We start from the raw sequence: 21766 nt of genomic DNA, 5'->3' as shown, positions 1-21766 counted from the left end.
GAAACAAATAATGCAATATATGTTAAGAAAGAAAAAAAGAAGAAGAATGTAGCAGGAGGGGAAGAATGAAGGGGGGGAATCGGAGGGGGAGAAGAACCATGAGAGACGATGGACTCTGAAAAACAAACTGAGGGTTCTAGAGGGGAGGGGGGTGGGAGGATGGGTTAGCCTGGTGATGGGTATTGAGGAGGGCACGTTCTGCATGGAGCACTGGGTGTTATGCACAAACAATGAATCATGGAACACTATATCTAAAACTAATGATGTAATGTATGGGGATTAACATAACAATAAAAAATTAAAAAAAAAAAGAAAGATTCACTAAGCACCGATTGAGTGCAAATACTTCAAAATACTCTTAACTGTTTTGATGGTATGAATTTGAAGATACTCACCTTCTAACTAAATCCGGTTTTAGAAGAGTTGCTTGTTCAATTCCAACTGCCTGGGATACAGGCTGTAAATAGCACAGAAATAAAACTTGTTATAACAACAAACTTCAAGCTAAAACTGCAATCTGCTATTATTTCAAAAAAACATGGCTGTTACATTTCATATTTTGGTTACCTCACAAACTAGGTAGAATGTCTACATTATTGAATATTTGATGTTACTACCAAAGATAAAGAAAAATAAAATGTAGCAGTATTCATATTCATCAATATTTTTCATTACTTTTGTTATTTTTCAATGGAAAACACTGACATTCAGCTTCCAGTCTGATTGTAAAACCGGTACTAAAAGGGAGAGTTGCCGCCATTTCACAAACAGATAAATAAATGACTCAGGCTTTAACTTGTGTGCTCTGGCTCTTTCTTGCTCTCTTTACACTAAACTACTGACAACTATCCCTTTGAGGCATCAATATCAGCAGCTGCAATACTGGCCCTCTAAGAAAGAAAACACCAACTATGTTGGAAAACAATTTTAAACATTTATCTAATCCATCCTACATACTGCCACTGGTGACAGCACAGTGTCCTTAAAATGCAAATCTACCAGGCGCCCGGGTGGCTCAGTTGGTTAAGCGACTGCCTTTGGCTCAGGTCATGATCCTGGAGTCCTGGGATCGAGTCCCTCGTCAGGCTCCCTGCTCAGCAGGGAGTCTGCTTCTCCCTCTGATCCTCCCCCTTCTCATGCTCTCTCTCTCTGTCTCATTCTCTATCTCAAATAAATAAATAAAATCTTTAAAAAAAATGCAGATCTACCAAAACTGATCTCTTCCCTACCCAGTTTAAACCTCTATGATGGTTCCTCATCTCTAAGATTAAGCTCCTTGGGATGGCAAAGTCCTCAAAGAACTGGTCCCTGCCTCATTCTCAGAGTCCTCTACTTGAAGCCACACTGAACTGTAGCTCCTCTAAATGAGCTGGGCTCTTCCATATACTGTGACTCTACTTATGTTCCTTCATCTTCCTGGACTATTTCAACTCCTCCTCAGTCTTGTCCATTCTAAGGACAGAACTCCTACAAGAAGCATCTATTACAATAGGTTCCAGACAAACCAGCAAAACTGCTTTGGGTACTCTTTAAAAAAACATATACTTTATTTAGCTCTTATCTTGTTTTCTAAACTATAAGGGATGAAGGTTTCCTGGAGAAATGACTGATTCCAACATTGGGGCAAAGAAAGTACAAGATGAGGCTGGATCATCTTGTTATGCCAAAAAGAACTGCTCAAAGAATAATGGGAACATATCAAAAATATACAGGAGCCAGCTTGAAGGGGTTCCTACTGCCCAAATATGGGACAATTTGGGTATCAAGATAAATAATGATAGTAACAGAATATAACCTATTCAATAAAATTAGAATACATGAGTTCATACTGATACAAACAAATAAATAAAATTTTTATAGCACAAAGCCAACTAATAAATATAAGGAATGATGAAATCAGAAAATCATCAATGGATGATATAACTAGTGGGTAAAATTTACATAGTTTCAAAATATCTCCCCACAGATTACTTACTAATTACAAAAGCAAAAAAAGGTCACTTTATGGTAGAAAACTACACATAGCAGCCTCCACCTCAACCAAAGAATTAAATTCAACCTCAGCAATAGCAGGACAAACTGACATCACGTGCCTCCTAATATGATATGATGTGCAGAGAACACCTCATCACTTACATGGTATTCCTGACAAAAATGCATGATCTGAATCCGAGCAAAAGGAAACTTCAAACAAACTCAAATTGAAGGACATTCTTTTTTTCTTTTCTTCTTTTATTTTTTTTAAGTAGGGTCCATGCTGGGCTTGAACTAACAACCTTGAGATCAAGACCTGAGCTGAGATCAAGAGTCAGACACTTAACCGACTGAGCCACCCAGATGCCCCAAATTGAAGGACAGTCTACAAAATAAATCTTGGGGCACCTGGGTGGCTCAGTTGGTTAAGTGTCTGCCTTCAGCTCAGGTCAGGATCCCAGGGTCCTGGGATAGAGCCCTGCATCTGGCTCCCTGCTCAACGGGGAGTCTGCTTCTCCCTCTGCCCCTCCCCCCACTCATTTTCTCTCTCTCTCTCTCTAATAAATAAAATCTTTAAAAAAACAACAACAAAATAACCAACCTTTATTCTTCAAAAAATATCAATGTTATGAAAGACAAAGAATGGCTGATTAAAGGACAAAAGAGACAACATAACTAAAGGCAATGCATGATCTTCAATTAGATCCTGGATCAAAGAAGGAAAATTGCCATAAAGGACGTTATTTGGGCAATTGGTTAAATTTTAATGTGGACAACAGATTAAACAGTAGTATGATATTCATATTAAATTCCTTGAATTTTGTCATTGTATTGTGGTTAAAAAAATCCTTATTCTTATACTGAAATATTTAGGAGTAAAAGGGCATGTCTACAACTAGTTCTCCCATGCTCCAGAGGGAAAATCATGTGGGCATAAATGGATAGATGGATAGATGTATGGATGAATGGATGGAGGAAGGATGGAAAGAATGACCAACCAACCAAGAAATCGATGCACCATCATCTGGGAATGCCTTTTATCATGTCCCTCTTTATCATATATGTTTAAAGTCTGACTCCAAGGACTCTGTCTGATTTATCTTTGTATTCTCAGTGCCTCTTACCACAGTGTCTGGCACACTGTAGGCTTCTAATAAATGTTTTAAGATAGAAAGAAATAAGAAAGAAAACAGTGACATAAGAAGAAAGGTTGTGCCATAAAAATGTTCGTGATCCAATATTACCATTCCTGGATATAAAGCCTAAGGAAATAATACAAAGGGAGAAAAAAAATACATAATATAAAGTTTGTTTCATAGAAATAGTCAATAAATGGTAGATATCTCTGTGTTTTGATTGTGGTATTATACATAATAAAAACTGGCAGCAAGTTAGTTGTTCAGGAATGGGGATGAGTTAAGTAAATATGAATATTTATTGCACTATCATCTGGCCATTGAATACTGGAATTGTGAAGGCCAAGTAAAGGCAGGGAAAACTACTTACCAATGAATGAAAAAAGTAGAAAACAAAACTGTACATATAAGTACAACCACTTACACATGTGTTAAAAGCCTGGAATACTATAACAAATATTATAATCACTGCCATGTTAAGGAAATAGCATTCTAGGTGATTTTCCCCATTTTCTTACTTTTTACAATGTTATTACATACATTTTCTAATTTAAAAATCTGAAAGGATATCAAATACTAAGTGTATAGGAAAACAGGTATTTTCATAAACCACTGGTGGGATTGTAAACTGGTTACACCTTTCTGAAGGGTAACTTGACAATCAATACAAGTCTTAAAAACATCTAGCAATGACATTTCTAGAAATTTACCCAAGGATATAATTAAGAGTGTATACAAAGGAAATAATTAAGAGTATATACAAAGATTTAGCTATAAGAATGTTCCTCACAACATAGACTATAATCACAAAGTGCTAAAAAATTAGACACTTGTTCCTTTACTTGTTCCATTATATAAATAATGGTATATCCATAGTAAAGGATATTATGTAGCCCCTTAAAAATGTGTTAAAACATATAAGATAACACTAAAAGTGAAAAAAAGATTATAAAAGAATATGTATACTATGGTTACATTAAAATTACATGTATGTATAAGCATCTAAAATGGAAGAATATACAACAAGGTGTTAAATAAACTTATCTATATTCATCTTGCTTTAGTAATTAAGAAAAAAATAAATTCAACTTTGTACAGATTTATCAACCCTCAAATCTGGTAATCACAGGGCAGGTCCCCATTATTTCAATACATAACATTATAGTGATTTTAGACCAAAGTAAAAAGGGAGTTCATTAAATTTGAAAGACATCTACAGAAATAGCCCAGCATTTATTTGAAAACATTAGTTTTGAAACTCCTCAAAATATTATGAGAGAACTTGATTAGAAGCTATCATATAAAAAAGACAGATGAACCAACTATTAGCCATGATTCTAAGGACACAAAGTAGCATTAATGATCCTGTTAATAATTACAAGTGGTTATAAAATATCATTCCAGATTATTGCCAGAGTAACTCTGTCTTGTTTCTCCTTACTTAATCCATAGGCTTTGCTTCTATATTTATGCATCAGGACACCATGTCACTGTTCCATCTTGCTGGGACTCAATATAATTCTTTTAAAATTTCTTTAATACAACCATTTGTTAAGCTGGATACATTTTGTCGAATCTTGTGTGTACGAGAAAAAGAAATCTCATTGCCAAAATATTTGCTTTCGTGTTTAAACTGTGATTATGTTTAAAAGCTAATTATCTAACCTACAATTAGAAGCTAATCTAATTTGTCCAGGAAAAAAACCTCAGTATGGGTTGACTAGGTTGGAGGGGGAAAGGAAAGGCAGGAAATGATACTTTGTGCTCGTTTCTCAACTACTCCCCACCTTAAAATACAAATGAAAGACAGGCACCAATCCCCTTTCCTAATGAGACTCTGATAATCTGGATGTCTGAGACCTTGATAACTTGCTAGCAAAGTTCAAAAATACTGAAGTACCTCTCGACACATGCAGAATGAGGACAAGGCCAAAATGAGAAGCAAAACTAGGCTTGGATTCCATGGGCCATACCATCCCCTAATCTACCATTTTGATATTTAAAACACTCTCTTATATTTGTTTCTAGATCTTTCTCACCCATGATGCTGTGAGCTATTCGAGGGAAGAGACTATATCTGTAAAATTTATCACAGTATTCCCAGCACCTAACCAACACCTGAAATAGGAATAGATGCTCAATAATAGTCTTTCACTATTATAATATTCTGTTATTATTTTTATTTTTATTATAGCAACAAACCAATCACTATTAAGCATTTATTAAGTGCTAAGTACTTCATATACATTATTTTACTAAATTCCACCCTTATGACAACTCTGAGCAGTAGGTATTGTTATCTTCATTTTACAAATGAGCAAGCCGAAGCTGTAAGTGATGGAAGCAAAAATTGAGTCAGTAAATGGAAATTAATGAATAGACAAATGACTCCAAAGAGTACTGAGGACCAAAGACCCCTTGTGCACACCACAGAGGCTTTTCTGTTAGTTTTTGTTGGTTCCTAACCCTCTTTCTCCTTTACTTACTTCATCATTACTTGCCCTCCTCCCACCAGTGATTCTCAGCCCTGGATGCAGTTTATAATCTCAAGAGAAGGAGAAGAGGAGGGAAGAAAGAAAAAGGAAACAAAAAAACAAGAAAAGAAACCTTTGAAATTCCCATAAACTGCCTTATTGTATTCTCAACACTACAAACCATGTCTCTCCTATGACGTGCTTTTTTTTTTAACAACCACTATTTATTAAGCACTTATTACATGCCAGGCACTTCTTACATATATCTCATCTAATCCTAATGAGCCTGCAAGATAGGCATTTTTTCTGACACGAAAATTTCCAACATACAGAAAAGTTGAATATTTGTTCAGTGAAAACCTGTATAACTACCACTCACAGTCTACAGCACTTTACTATAATTGCATATCACATGTATATCTATCAATCCATCTTACTTTTTACATTTCAGAGTAAGTTGCAAATGCAAGACAGGCATTTTAAAATGTCATTTCACAAATGAAAAGAACCAGAACTAAAATAAATAACTTTCCTCAAATCATAGACTAAATAATTCAAAGAGACATTGTTCAAACTCAGGTCTAACTAAAGATACAAACTGCTCAAGACTATATGTACGATGTATATACCTATTTAACAGTGAATTTTTAATTTAATTTTAAAAAATTATCACTGTATATGTTCACTATATTTTTATAAAGAACCCTTCATCTATAAAGTCATTGTCTATCTAAGCCCAATTCCTGGCCAAGATTCTGAATAATGAAATTTACCCTAAGAAATAACTGATCCACAGCACAGTTCCATGGATAAACTCACATAATAACACCCAAGCTACTAAACAGGCAAGGAAAAAAGATGAAAACACATCAGCACACAAAAACTGACAGACACGAGTGACGGAAACTCAGAGGAAGACTCATTAATTATAAGGCAGGTATAAGTAGATAAAAGAAATTACCTGGGCTTTACTCCAGAGCCTCCCTAGGGAGTACCTTATGAAAGGGAACTAACTGAAAGTCAACTTATATCTCATACTTTCTCCCTATTATCTGTCCCCAGTTGAGTTATCAAAGGTCTGTACCAATCATCAAATTGATCAGACACTGCTCTTCTTGCAGCCCTCCAAGTATTCCTTCTTTTTTTTTTTTTTTAAGATTTTATTTATTTATTTGTCAGAGAGAGAGAGACTGAGCAAGCAGGGGGAGCGGGAGGCAGAGGGAGAAGCAGGCTCCCCACTGAGCAAGGAGCTCAATGTGGGTGGGACTCGATCCCAGGACCTTGGGATCATGACCTGAGCCAAAGGCAGACACTTAACTGAAGGCAGACGCTTAACCGACTGAGCCACCCAGGCATCTGAGCCCTCCAAGGTTTCTACAGCTATTTGGAGGGAGCGACTAACCCTGTTTTGTTTTGTTTTGTTTTTTTAATGGAAGGAGTGAGAATGCATATTGGAGATAAAAAGGAGAGGACTAACTGAGCCATTTGGCATTCTGGGAGGTAGAGTCCCTACAAGTAAAGCCAAATTGGCAAGGATGCAGAAAGGAAAAATTCTGGTAGCCATACATGTTGAAGATGGCAGTCTTAATATATTTGATTTTTACAAGCTTTGGAGAACACATTATGGGGGTAAAAGTAAACCACACCTTAGTATAGATCTATAACAGATCAATGCCTACTAATACACAGTGTACATCTCCTTGTCCTTAAACTGTAGACCTGTGGAAGGATTTAATCATCATGCAAAAGGATAACAGAAGTCAAAGAAAATCTACATGAAATCAGAGTTAGGCAAGTGAGCCCAGATCCTAGAGGGCTTTCAGGCCATTGAGTATTGTGCCTATTAGCCAAATCTGGGGTACTTTAACCATCAAATAAATAATGATAATATTATATCACAACCTATTAAATAATATAAGGCCCTATGAGTACACACTCTAAATAAATAAATAAATAAATAAATAAATAAATAAATAAATAAATAAGGGAGAAGAGCCAACTAATAAATATAAAGAGGCATGATGAAATTAGAATATCATCAATAGATACTTACACTAGTAGGTGAAAGTTTTGATGATGAAAGGGATATTTACATAGTGTCAAACAGTTCCCTGCAAATAACTCATAAATTATAAAGGGAAAAATGGCAACTTATAGTGGAGAAGCCTGGCAGGCCCTACTTGAACCGAGTAATAAAAGTTAGTATCATCAATATTGGGACAAACTGGCATGCCTCCTTAATATGATGCCCTGAGCAGAACAGTATGTCACTTACATGGTGTTCCTGCCAAAAATCCATGATTTGAATCAAATCATGAGAAAACTTCAAACAAATACAAACTGAGGGATAATCTACAAAAAACTGGCCTGTGCTTTTCAAAACTGTCAAGAAAAACAAAGAAAGGCTGAAGAAATGTTTGAGATTAAAGCAGACTAAAGAAAAAGGCAAACAACCACCCCCAAAAAACCTTGACGAGGCACTTCACAAAAGAAAATATTTGAGTCTCTAAGAATTACCTGAAAAGATGCACAACATTGTTACTTATCAGAGAAATATAACTTAAAACCACAATATATACTACATTGCATCGACCAGAATGGCTAAAATTTAAAATACAGGTAATGCTAAATGTTGATAAGGATGTAAAATAACTAGAACACCCATACATTGCTGGTAGGAATGTATTTTGACACAACTACTTAGAAAACTGTGTAACATTACTTAGTATAGTTAAATATACCTTTTTCCTGTGACCCAGCAATCCTACTTCTACATATACACACAAGAGAAATGAGTGCATGTGTCCATCAATAAAACATACAGGAACATTAACAGCAGCTTTATTCATAAGAGTAAAAAAACAGAACCAATCTTAATGTACATCAACAGGAGAACTGATAACTGAACTGTGGCATATTCTAGAATAGAACAACTCACAGCAAAAAAAGATAAAACAAACTACCTATACATGCAACAATGTGGGCAGATCTCAGTGAACCTTCCAGGGGGATAAAAACGTTCTCTGTCTTCATTTGCATTTAATGGAGGAATATATATGTAAAAACTCATTAAACTGTATATTTAAGATTAGGGTACTTTAATGCATATATGCCTTATATACTTCGATAAAAAGAAGAAATCTTTTTAAAAGCCTGTATGACCCAATTCTGATAAAATAAATACTAAAAAATGTCTTGTATATGTGTATGTATAGAAAAATTTCTGGAAAACTTCAAAGGTTTCATTTCTGAGAGGTGAGATAACCAGTTATTTTAAAACTTTATACTTTTCTGTAATTTCTAAAAAGTATAAAAAGAAAAGTTTTTTTAAAAAGTTATTTTCAGAAATAAAACTTTCACTATTGGCAAATGACACATTACTATATATAGAAAACCCTAAAGACTCCACCAAAAACTACTAGAACTGATAAATGAATTCAATAAAGTCAAAGGATACAAAATCAATGTGCAAGAGATCTGTTGCATTTCTATCACTATGAAGCAGCAGAAAGAGAAATCAAGAACACAATCCCATTTACAATTGCTCCAAAAATAAGATACCTAGGAATAAACCTAACCAAAGGCATAAAGATTTGTACTCTGAAAACTATAAAACATTGATGAAAGAAAATGAAGAGGACACAAAGAAATGGAAAGACATCCTATGCTCATGGACTGGAAGAACAAATACTGTTAAAATGTCTATACTACCCAAAGCAATCTACACATTTAATGCAATCCCTATCAAAATACCACCAGCATTTTTCACAGATTAGAACAAAAAAAGAAATACCAAAATTTATATGGAACCACAAAAGGCCCTGAATTGCCAAAGCAATTTTGAAAAAGCAAAGCAAAGCTGGAGGCATCACAATTTCAGACTTCAAGTTATATTACAAAGCTGTAGTAACCAAAACAGTATGGTACTGGCACAAAAAGTAGACATATAAGTCAACAGAACAGAACAGAAAACCCAGAAATGAACCCACAACTATACGGTCAATTAATCGTCAATAAAACAGGAAAGAATATCCAATGGGGAAAAAGAACGTCTCTTTAACAAATGGTGTTGGGAAAACTAATCAACTACATGTAAAAGAATGAAACTGGACCACTTTGTTTCACCATACACAAAAATAAAGTCAAAAAATAGATTAAAGACCTATATGTGACACCTGAAACCATAAAAATCCTAGAAAGAGAGCATAGGCCATAATGTCTTTGACATTGGCTAGAGCAACACTTTTCTAGATACGTCTCATGAGGCAAGGGAAGCAAAACCAAACTATCATGATTTCATCAAAATAAAAAGCTTCTACACAATGAAGGAAACAATCAACACAACTAAAAGGCAACCTACTGAATGGGAGAAGATATTTGCAAATGACATATCCAATAAAGGGTCAGTATCCAAAATATATAAAGAACTCATAAAACTCAACACCCAAAAAAACAAATAATCCAATTAAAAAATGAGCAGAAGACATGAACAGACATTTTTCCAAAGAAGACATCCAGATTGCCAACAGGCACATGTAAAGATGCTCAACATCGGGGCGCCTGGGTGGCTCAGTTGTTAAGCCTCTGCCTTCGGCTCAGGTCATGATCCTGGGGTCCTGGGATCGAGCCCCGCGTCGGGCTCCCCGCTCTGCGGGAAGCCTGCTTCTCCCTCTCCCACTCCCCCTGCTTGTGTTCCATCTCTCTCTGTCAAATAAATAAAGTCTTAAAAAAAAAAAAAGATGCTCAACATCACTCATCATCAGGGAAATGCAAATCAAAACTATAATGACATATCACCTCACATCTGTCAGAATGGCTAAAATCAAAAACACGAGAAACAAGTGTTGATGAGGAGGTGGAAAAAAAAGGAATGCATGTTGGTGGGAATGCAAACTGGTGTAGCCACTGTGGAAAATAGTGTGGAGGTTCCTCAAAAAGTCAAAACTAGAACTACCCTAGGATCCAGTAATCACACTACTAGGTATTTACCCAAAAAATACAAAAACACTAATTCAAAGGGGTACATACACCCTTATGTTTATAGCAACACTATTTACAATAGCCAAATTACGGAAACAGCCCAAGTGTCTATTGACTGATGAACGGATAAAGAAGATATAGTAAATGTGTGTGTGTGTGTGTGTGTGTGTGTGTATTAAGTCCAAATTGTTAAAACTATGTTTCAAAACTGAATGCAGATAAAAACTGAGAATGTTAACATGTATAGTATGATAAATATATTTCATAATAGCTATCCCCACAAAACAATAGTTTGCCTTACATAACTTATATTAGCAATCTACTGATAATCAGTCTTTTAGCTCATTCCACCATCCTCCCAAATTGAAGATTTCAACTGTGCTGCTATTTCAGAGGTTGGCTCCTTCCTGGAAAATGAGAGCAACCTGAAACGGTTCCCACCCTTTCAACATCCTCAGCATTCCAACTAATTTATATTGCAAAAGGGAGAAGGCTAAATACTGTCCCTGTAAATCAATCCAAATGACTAATGTCCTTATCATTACCAGTTTCTACATTATGAAGACATACTAAGCAATATGTGCCTTCTGAGAACATTTTTTGACAATGTTCAGTAAGCACACCAACTGTTTAGACTAATTTCCCTCCAATTAAAATAATTTCACAATAAACACAATATTGTGCTAAATAGCATTTTTACATAAATGGTCTAATAGCCTCAATCCAGAATCTCTCTCTCTTGAGAAATCAGACTAACTTTAATTCTCAATTTTTACACATTTTCATTTAATGGAATTAACTACTTTATAGAGGAAGTTACAATGAAGAATAAATGAGATGACGCTGCTTGATGCATAGTAAGGTCCTCAATGTCAGCTCCCTAACTATAAGATTTATTCCTTTAGAATGCCTTGGAAACTGGTCTCAATATATTAAAATTGTCTTTACTAGAATAAACTTACTGTTTTAATCATATTCATACACACAGAGTAGACCCATGGATGTTTCTGAACAAACTGAACATAGGGAATCTTTTGTCAATTAACAACAGCATTATACACATCAAGAGAGTCCATTCTTCATATAGTTTCTGTACTGTCTTGAAAGCATTAGAAAAACAAATGTAACCAGAGACAAAGTAAACATCTCAAAGGCATTGGTATCTTCAGTAACTATCTTTATGGGTCTTAAACATACTATGGTTACAATTAAAATCACCAAGACTGAACTGTAAAGACATTACTTTCCTGATTATGAAACTGGAGCTGAAAATTATGATTCCACTGAGATCAGCTATGAGACAGTAATAAAATAGGAAATGCTAGTAAGAGGGGCGCCTGGGTGGCTCAGTCGTTAAGCATCTGCCTTCGGCTCAGGTCATGATCCCAGGGTCCTGGGATCAAGCCCCGCATCAGGCTCCCTGCTCAGCGGGGAGCCTGCTTCTCCCTCTCCCACTCCCCCTGCTTGTGTTCCCTCTCTCGCTGTGTGTCTCTCTGTCAAATAAATAAAATCTTTATAAAAAAAGGAAATGCTAGTAAGAATAACAATTTCCAGAGTAATCTTACAAATATATATTTCAGATATGCTAATATATAGATTTATCTGTGAAAACAATACATAAAAACATTTTATTGACTCCTGATGCATTCAAAGTCTGAAATCTGGCCAATCCTGTTACTGCTTCTAACAACAATATCAACAAAAACCTGAAAGATACCCTGTCAGTGCTAAATGTCTGCAACAGCAAAACACTAAATTACCTTTCCTTATTTTAATCCACATTCATGCAAAAAAAAATCTAAGAGACTGAATCAATACAGTAACAGTGAACATATATATTCACTCTACTACTCTAGAAAGCAAGATGATTTTTTAAACTAGAATAAAGTCATAACATCCCAGAAAAACTAAAAAAGAGTGCCATCCACAGATCATAAATGGTGGGGAATCTCCAAAGGGACAGAAAACAATAGATCACATCCACAGGGAAACAAAATCTATGGAAACCAAGGCTTCAAACACATATATGGAAAAAACTATTACAAAGTTAGGACTGATTTGGGAAGCACCAAACCTACTCACAGTGGATACCAGAAACATGAAGTGGCCTTGGGGAATTCATCTGAGAGATTAAATGGGAAGGTAAAGGGGGAACAACTGGAAAAGCCTATCCACACCCAAACCCCTGTTGTGCTAAGAAGTAAGCGGCAATGAAGTTTGCCCAAAAACTCAAGCAGGAGCTGGACCAGAAAACCAGGAAATCACCAAAACCCTGAGAAACACCAAAGCTTAGAAAAAGAGAAGCACCAAACTCAACAAAGTCTTTAGAACAATTTCAAACCTGCCTATTTTCACTGCTGTTTCAGGATACCATGATAAGAGACTTTCTCCAATCCTCTGACTCCCTTTTCTCCACATTGTGAAAAGCGTAATTTCTGTAGTGAGCACATAGTTCAAAAGCAATATAAACAAATGAGTAACTTTGTTCCCCTTTTGCATTGTTAAGTGGCTACACTATCCCTGTACTGCCTGTTTCTGGACTCTTCCAAGAGAGAAAAAAGCACCTTGCTAATTTGTGGGTCATGCTGTGAGAATTTTATGTCACTCAAAACTGAATAAAATCCTAAAAGATAAAAAAAAAAAAAAGAACAATTAACTTGAAGTAGGTACTTAATGTTGCCTGGCAGTCTTACTACCATTCATTTTACCATTCTCTTAGAAAACTGATTTGGAGGGGGAGATGAACCATGAGAGACGATGGACTCTGAAAAACAAAATGAGGGTTCTAGAGAGGAGGGGGGTGGGAGGATGGGTTAGCCTGGTGATGGGTATTAAAGAGGGCACGTTCTGCATGGAGCACTGGGTGTTATACACAAACAACGAATCATGGAACACTACATCAAAAACTAATGATGTAATGTAGGGTGATTAACATAACAATAAAAAATTTTTAAAAAAGAAAACTAATTTATACCTTCTCCTCTCTCCTCAAAATTTCATACATACTCCCTCCCCCAAACTCATACTCTGATGATGACCAAGCTTCTATTTCACTGAGAAAATAAAAAAGAAACAAGAAGAGAATTACCATAAGCTCCCACTACCACATCTACTCACCTATTATCATTTATGCCCATACTCTCTACCTTCACCCATATTATTATGGACAATCTGTCTGGGCTCCTATGCTAAGGCCAACCCCTCTATTTAGAAACCAAACTTCCATCTCCTCTCACCTTCTCAGGAACATCACTCCAGTAATTTTCCTTTCTCTTTCCTATATCGGCAATTTTTCCCTCCCTTTGAAATCGTTCCTCTTATGAGATTGTATCCCCATTAAAACAAACCCTCGTAATCAGAGCTCATTGAGATATGACCAATTATGAAGCTGGGGCAGGGAAGAATAGAATAGGTCTATAATATCTTGTTGTGTAAATGTAAGCTCAAAGAATGATGGGGACACATCAAAAGTGTAAAGGAACAAGCTTGAAGAGGATCCCACCAGCCTAATCTGAGGTAGCTGGTACATCAAAAAAAATAATGATACTAATGAGTTATAACCCATAGAATAAAATAAAATCTATACTGTTATATATTTAAATAAATCAATTAATAAATGGGGAAGAATGGAAAGCTGTAATCCAAGTAATAAATATAGAATTTGAAAACCACCATATGGCAATCACCATAGTAATAATTGTTGTAGGCAACAATCTTCAATGGCTACCAAAACTGTGGGTAAAGGCTTATGATTAACATAGTCTCAAAGTAACTCCCCACAAATTACTTAATTATAAAATAAAAAATAACTTTTCAGTGGAAAACCCTGGTAGACACCACCTTAAACCAGTGATCAAAATTAATTTCACCTTTGCAATGACATGGATGGAACTAGTGTGTTACGCTAAGCGAAATAAATCAATCAGAGAAAGACAATTACATGATCTCACTGATACGTGGAATTTAAGAAACAAAACAGAGGATCATAGGGGAAGAGAGGAAAAAAATAAAACAAGACAAAATCAGAGAAGGACACAAACCATAAGAGACTCTTAAGCATAGGAAACAATAGATCACAGGGTGGCTGGAGGGGAGAGGGGTAGGGAGATGGGGTAACTGGGTGATGGACATTAAGGAGGGCATGTGATGTAAAGAGCACTGGGTATTATATAAGACTGATGAATCACTGACCTCTACATCTGAAACTAATAATACATTATATGCTCATTGGATTTAAATAAAAATTAATTAAAAATATTAATATCACCAGTAATAAGATAATGGATAGCATGTGCCTCCTGATATAATGCACTGAAAGGACCCAACATCACCTTTACAGTATTCCTGCCACAAATGCATAACCTGAATCTAATCATGTGGAAACATCAGGCCAATCCATTTTGAATACTAATCTACAAAATAACTGGCCTATACTCATCAAAATCATCAAGGTCATGAAAGACAAAGAAAGGCTAAAGCAATTGCTCCAGATTAGAAGAAACTATTAAAGGAGCATGACAATAAAATGAAAACAGTTATCCTAGATTGTATCCTGAACCAGAATTTTTTTCTTTGCTATTATGAAAAGGAGTCACATATTTAGAAGAAATCTTCTTTGGAGAACAGTTAAAGATGAAGAATCTGAAAGAATTCTGGAATACCCATTAAACATCCCACTCAGTACAGCTAGCTACAAAAGATCTCACTGCTACTGCAGGCATTCACGAGATGTGAGGTGAGGCAATGTTAACCTAGAAGTTACAAAGTTTACACACTTTGAGGAAGCCCAAATCAGCTACCAATGTTAATCAATCACACTTTCATTTTAAATATAAAGCAACACCCAAAAAAATGACTAAACATGGGAGATTTAGCAACCATAAAAATTAATAATATGTATTCTAACCCAAAGGAATGACTCAGGAACATGAAAATAAGCAAATTAATGGAAAGAACTCAATTGTACATCAGTGGGAGAAAGGAAAGATGAATGAACTAGAGCTACATATATGAACATGGATGAATCATAAACAATATTGTTTTTTTAAAAATGTGAAAGAACGTATATGCTAGTATACTATTTACATGAAGTTTTAAATCTTGCAAAAAAATAGAGGTATCCAGGGAACAGCAAATGTGCTAATAATTTTTTATTTCTTAAGTTGAGTAATAGGTATATGGGAATTCCTTGTGTTATTCTTGATATCCTTGCATATATCACAGATTTCATTGTAAATATTTTAAGTCAAGAATATAGGTTAATTAATGAAATATTTCAGCAACAGCCAATCCTATTCTACAAGAGGTTCATACACATACCTTAATATAAAAGAATGTGCCTGCTTTTATTCATTTTTTTTGAAGATTTTATTTATTTGAGGGGCGCCTGAGTGGCTCAGTCATTAAGCCTCTGCCTTTGGCTCAGGTCATGATCCCAGGGTCCTGGGATCGAGCCCCGCATCGGGCTCCCTGCTCCCTGTTCTGTGGGAAGCCTGCTTCTCCCACTCCCACTCACCCTGCTTGTGCGTTCCCTCTCTTGCTGTGTCTCTCTCTGTCAAATAAATAAATAAAATCTTTTAAAAAAAGATTTTATTTGTTTGAGAGAGAGCACAAGTGGGGGTGGGAAAGGGGAGAGGGAGAAGGAGAAGCAGACTCCCTGTTGAGCGGGGAGCTTGACACAGGGCTCAATCCCAGGACCCTGAGATCATGACCTGAGCTGAAGGCAGTTTTTTTTTTTTAAGATTTTATTTTTTATTATTTATTTGTCAGAGAGAAAGAGAAAGAGAGAGAGAAAGAGCAAGCACAAGCAGGGGGAATGGCAGGCAGAGAGAGAAGCAGGCTCCCTGCTGAGCAAGGAGCCTGATTCAGGACTTGATCCCAGGACCCTGGGATCATGACCTGAGCCAAAGGCAAACGCTTAACCGACTGAGCCACCCAGGCATCCCTCAAAGGCAGATGCTTAACCAACTGAGCCACCCAGGCATCCCTTGAAGGTGGATGCTTAACTGGCTGAGCCACCCAGGAGCCCCAGAATGTGCCTGCTTTTAAAAAGAAAAAACAAACTATTTTTGATAGTCTCATCAGTTCAGATCAGGTTTGCCACCAAATGAATTTTGGCAACAAATATAGGAAAATCCTTTCAGTATCCAAAAACTTAGAATTAAGACATTAGGACCTATAATAAGAAATGGAGAAGTCTACAATTGTAGTAGGATACTGCCACACATTTTTTCCCAGAAAGTAAAAGAATAACTGGACAAAAAAAGGATATAGAGAATTTGAATATTATAATTAACAAGCATGATGTAATAAATATAGAGAAAACTTGGAATACTCCTCCCAGAATGGAAAATATATATCTTTAGCAGATAAAGCAAAAAAAAAAAAAAAAAAAAAAAAAATCAAATTCCAGAAAGTAAAAAGCATGGTCTGACTACAATGCCATAAATATAGAAATTAACAATAAAAATTATCCAATTCAAAATTAACAATCATTTAAAACAAGTTTTATCTAAGAGGAAATCAAAGCAAAATTTTTAAAACTTCTTACAAATAAAGTCACTAAAACACTGGAATAGTGGTATAAGAATAGATAAAGATCAAAGGAACAAAAGAGAGAGTTGAGCAATGAGTCAAGTATGTATAGTGATTTCAGATATGATAAAGATACCATTTCAGATCAGTGTGGAAATGATAAGACTATGTGTGTTGGGACAAATGTCTATTCATTTTGAAAAAAAAAAAAAACAACACAACTAGATCTTTACTTCAGATAGTGTACACACACACACACAAAAATCAAAATCCCAGTGGAATATAGAGCTAAATGAAGAAAAAATTTTAAAGTATTAGAAGAAAATATAGAACATTTTATGCTCATGAGCCTTCCTAAGCAAGATACAAAATAAAAAAGCAAAAAAAAAGTGAATAGACTTGATCTTATAATTAAAAAAAAGCTTCTGTGTGACAAAGGACACTATAAGCAAATTAGGGACACACTAGAAGAAAGTAATTGCAATATATTTAACAAAGAATTAGTATCAGAACATATAAAGAAATCAAAGAGAAAAAGTAGAAGCTCTCAATAGATAAATGGGCAAAGAATATGAGTGACATTTGCAAAGAAAAAAATGAATATGCAATAAACAAATGAAGAAGTAAACAGACTACGGTATAGCCATATCCAAGGGAATACTATTCAACAATAAAAAATAAGCAACTAGTGATACATGTAACAAGTTGAACGGATCTCAAGTCAATTTCAAAAGGTTATACATTGTATAGTTCCATTGATAGATTATTTTCCAAAGGACAAAATGATCATGAGGGGGAACAGAGTAGTGATTGCCAGGGGTTAGAGGTGGAAGAGGGTGTGACTATTAATGGATAGCTCAAAGGAGTTTTTTTGAGTGATGGAACTGTTCTGCAACCTGATTGTGGTGACAAATCTATACATGAAATAAATTTATAGAACTACAGATACACACAAAATAAGTGAGTGCATGTGATAACTGATAAAATCCAAATAAGGTTTTTAGTTTAATTAATAGTATCATACACTGTCTATTTCCTGGTTTTAATGATTGCACTATGATTAAATGTTAATATTGGGGAAAGCTGAATGAAGGGTACACAGAAATTCTCTGCACTATTTTGGCAAGCTCTATGTAAGTCTAAAATCATTTCAAAATAAAAAGTCAAAAATAAACATATGAAGACATGCTTATCATCTCTAGTAATCAAGGAAATGTAAATTAAAACAATATGTTATTTTTACGCATCAGCCTAGCAAAAAAAATCTGATGTTATCAAATATTGACAGATTGTGCCACTGGCTGATGAGAATTTAAATTGGTCTAGTCCCTTGGAAAAGCAATTTGGCAATATGTATTAATATAAAAAAATGTATAGAACTGTGGTCTAGTAATTCTGCCCCAGTGTCTCCTCTAGCATGATCTTTGTTCATTGTAATATTAGTAGTGAAAAACTGGAAATAGCCAAAGTGTCCATTGGTAGGAGGAACAGCTAAATAAACTGCAGTATAGTCTTACTAATGAATACTATGGGGCAATTAAATCAATATACCATATGTAATAACATAGATATATTTCCAAGACATATAATTAAGTAAAAAAAAAAGTACAAAGTAACACATACAGTAGGATCTCTTTTATGCTTAAAGACAAAAATGAAACCAGAAAACAATGCTATGTCTGGTCTAAGCATACATATCTATGTATGTAACTACATTGAAAAAAGTCTGGAAGGACATATACCAAATTGACAACAGAAGGGACAAGGACATGGGTCGGTCAAATGAGGCTTCTCAGCATTGTTTTAAATTTTTACCAAAAGTATATAGTGGCATATTACTCATGTAATTAAAGTAATTGGAAAAAGATTTTTTAAAAAGGAAAAAGAATGCAAATACTGTGGTAAAGAATCAAAGTGATATTCAAACATTATACTCAGTAGGGATGCAACTATATATAAAATGCTGAGGTTTAATTTCTCTCCAGCAGCTGAAAATGAAACCATTCTAAATGGATGTTTGATTAGACCACAATGTCAAATGAAAAGAAATCCATCTTAACCACCAGAAGTACTAATTCACTAGTACTAACACATCACACTAGAGGAGGTAAGAAATGCTGACCTTAGCAATAGATAAATATCAGAATAAGTGGTTTTCCATATTATTTGGATAAAATGATCAAAACCACAATTGGCACATCTGAACTTATGATTCACTTCCTGTCTCTTATATGCCCCTAGTCCATTGTTAAATGGGAAAATAAAATGGACAAATAAGAACAGATATTAGGTTGCCCACCAAACACAAGTTCATTATCAATTTGGAAGTCCTGATGAGGCAACAAGAATGATAAATATCAACAAAGAATCCTTCTGCCACTGAGGGCAAGCTGACAGAGATATCTACAGATATTCTTATTTATTAATTTATTCAACAAACATGTAACAAGAAACTATTCGTATCAAACACTGTGCTAGGTGCTAGGAATATAGAGGTAAATAGTGTACAGATCTCTGTGCAAAAAAATTTCAGTTTTATTGGGGAGACAGACACAAAATATAAGCATATTTGACCAGACTGAAGATCTCTCTTTTCTCTACCTCAGCAGTAAAATAACCCAAATATCAGAAATTCACTCCATCCCTTTGTCATCAACTCTCTAGGGTTTAGTGACAGGACTATAGTGGTTACCTCACTTAAGTGATATTTTGCAATGACAAAAATTAGGAAAGTGAGGTTCTACTTCTAATACCTTCCTCCATCCCCAGCAGTTACCAATGAAAAGTGCTGGACAAATGTAAAAAAAAAACAAAAAACAAAAAACCGCCTGAAGTTATAAGAGAGCAAGCAAAAGCAGGTAGAAATAGGTAGGAAGGTGACAGTAGGAGAAAAGGAAGGACAGTGGATGAGCTGTCATTTTTATGGCTTTTCACCTGAAAGCAAGCCCTATAGCAGCTAAAAATCAGAAGAAAACCCCAACATTCTTATAAGATTGAAGAAAGAGAGGAAGGAATCTGGTAGTACAGAGCTTTCCAGACCCACAAAGTTCCTGGTGCTCTACCACACAGCAGGAAAAGATCCAGGCTAGATGTCTCCTAACACTTCACCTAATAGCAGAAGGCAACCCAAGTCATTATGTCCTCACCCTCTATCCAGTGGCAAAGAGCCATATAGACCCCTTAACTCCTGACCAGCAGTAGACAGTGACCAGGTAAGTGCCTCCATAACCTAGCACTAGAAGAGATCAAGTATGAAGGGTACCAGCATCAGGTGGCCAGAAAAGAGGCCAGGGGAAATGTTCTCCAACCTTTGGCCCAGCATCCACCATTCCCGAAACCTAATACTTGGCAGCCCAGAAAAGCCCCTTCCATTACTGCACGTAGCACCAATAGGGACCCAGCGAGAGCTCAACCAGAGCCAGAAGACCAAGTAGTCCAGAATAGTATTGCAAGAGCTCAGGAAACTAAATTATCTTTGGACCTACAGCCCACAAAAGAAGAATAGAGTCTATAGGCTAAACTTAATAGTGCAAGTCCCTGCTAAACTAGAAGATTTAAATATGACCAAGTCTCCAGTCATAATACCCAAAATGTCCAATATACAACAAAAAAAATCATTTGTTATATGAAGAGTGAGAAAAATCATAACTCAAATGGGAAAAAACAACTCATACTAATACTGAGATAAATCAGATGTTGGAATTATCTTATAAGGACTTTACAATAGCGATCAGAAAAAGAACCTCAGTGAGTAATTACAATTTCTCTGGAAACAAATGAAAAAATAGAAAACCTCAGGGGAAAAAAAGAACTTATAAAAACTATATAGAAATTATAGAATTGAAAAATATAATAACCTCAATTAAAAAAAACTGAGTAGGGGCGCCTGGGTGGCTCAGTCATTAAGCGTCTGCCTTCGGCTCAGGTCGTGATCCCAGAGTCCTGGGATCGAGTTCCGCATCAGGCTCCCTGCTCCACGGGAAGCCTGCTTCTCCCTCTTGCACTCCCCCTGCTTGTGTTCCCTCTCTCGCTGTCTCTCTCTCTCTGTCAAATAAATAAATAAATAAAATCTTTTAAAAAAATAAAAAATAAAAAAACTGAATAGGCTAATTAATAACCTGGAAAGGACAGAAAATAGAATCAGTGAACTTGAGTACGGATTAATAGAATTTACTCAGTTTGAATAAGAGAGAAAAGAGAAAGAAATGAACAGGGTCTCTAAACCTGTGGAAAAATAATTTTTAAAAAGACTGAAAATTCATGTAATTTGAGCCTTAGCAGGAAACAAGAAAGAACATGGAGCAGGAAAAAAAAAATATTTTAAAGAAACAATGGCTGAAAACTTCCCAAATTTGGCCAAAGACATAAAACAGATATGTGAAGCTGAGGGAACTTCAAAGAGGTCAAACCCAAAGAAATCCATACCAAGATACATCATACGTGTAAAAATTAAATTTTAACAGCAACTAGGAAGTAACGACACATTACTGTTAGGGGAACATCAACATGAATGACAGCATATTTCTCATCTAAAAACACAGAGGCCAAAAGGAGGGGAATAACATTTTTCAAGTGCTGAAAGAAAATAATTATTAACTATGAATTCTACATCCAGCAAAATATATATTCAGAAATGAAAAAGAAAAAAGATATACTCAGACAAAATAA

General features: G+C 35.4%; 1 protein-coding gene across 4 annotated transcripts in view; it reads right to left on the bottom strand.

Annotated features, from left to right (window-relative positions):
* Positions 1–21766, bottom strand: part of WNK3 (WNK lysine deficient protein kinase 3) — a 164472-nt gene that overhangs the window by 59171 nt on the left and 83535 nt on the right. For all 4 annotated transcript variants that reach the window (XM_078065306.1, XM_078065307.1, XM_078065305.1 and 1 more), the window contains one exon: positions 396–457. In XM_078065306.1, coding sequence (XP_077921432.1) covers positions 396–457 — 62 coding nt within the window. The remainder of the gene's footprint in view (positions 1–395; positions 458–21766) is intronic.

This window comes from Halichoerus grypus, chromosome X (assembly GCF_964656455.1).
Source record: "Halichoerus grypus chromosome X, mHalGry1.hap1.1, whole genome shotgun sequence".
Classification (NCBI taxonomy): domain Eukaryota; kingdom Metazoa; phylum Chordata; class Mammalia; order Carnivora; family Phocidae; genus Halichoerus; species Halichoerus grypus.
Note: the sequence above shows the minus strand (reverse complement) of the source record. Positions and strands in the feature narration are given on the sequence as shown.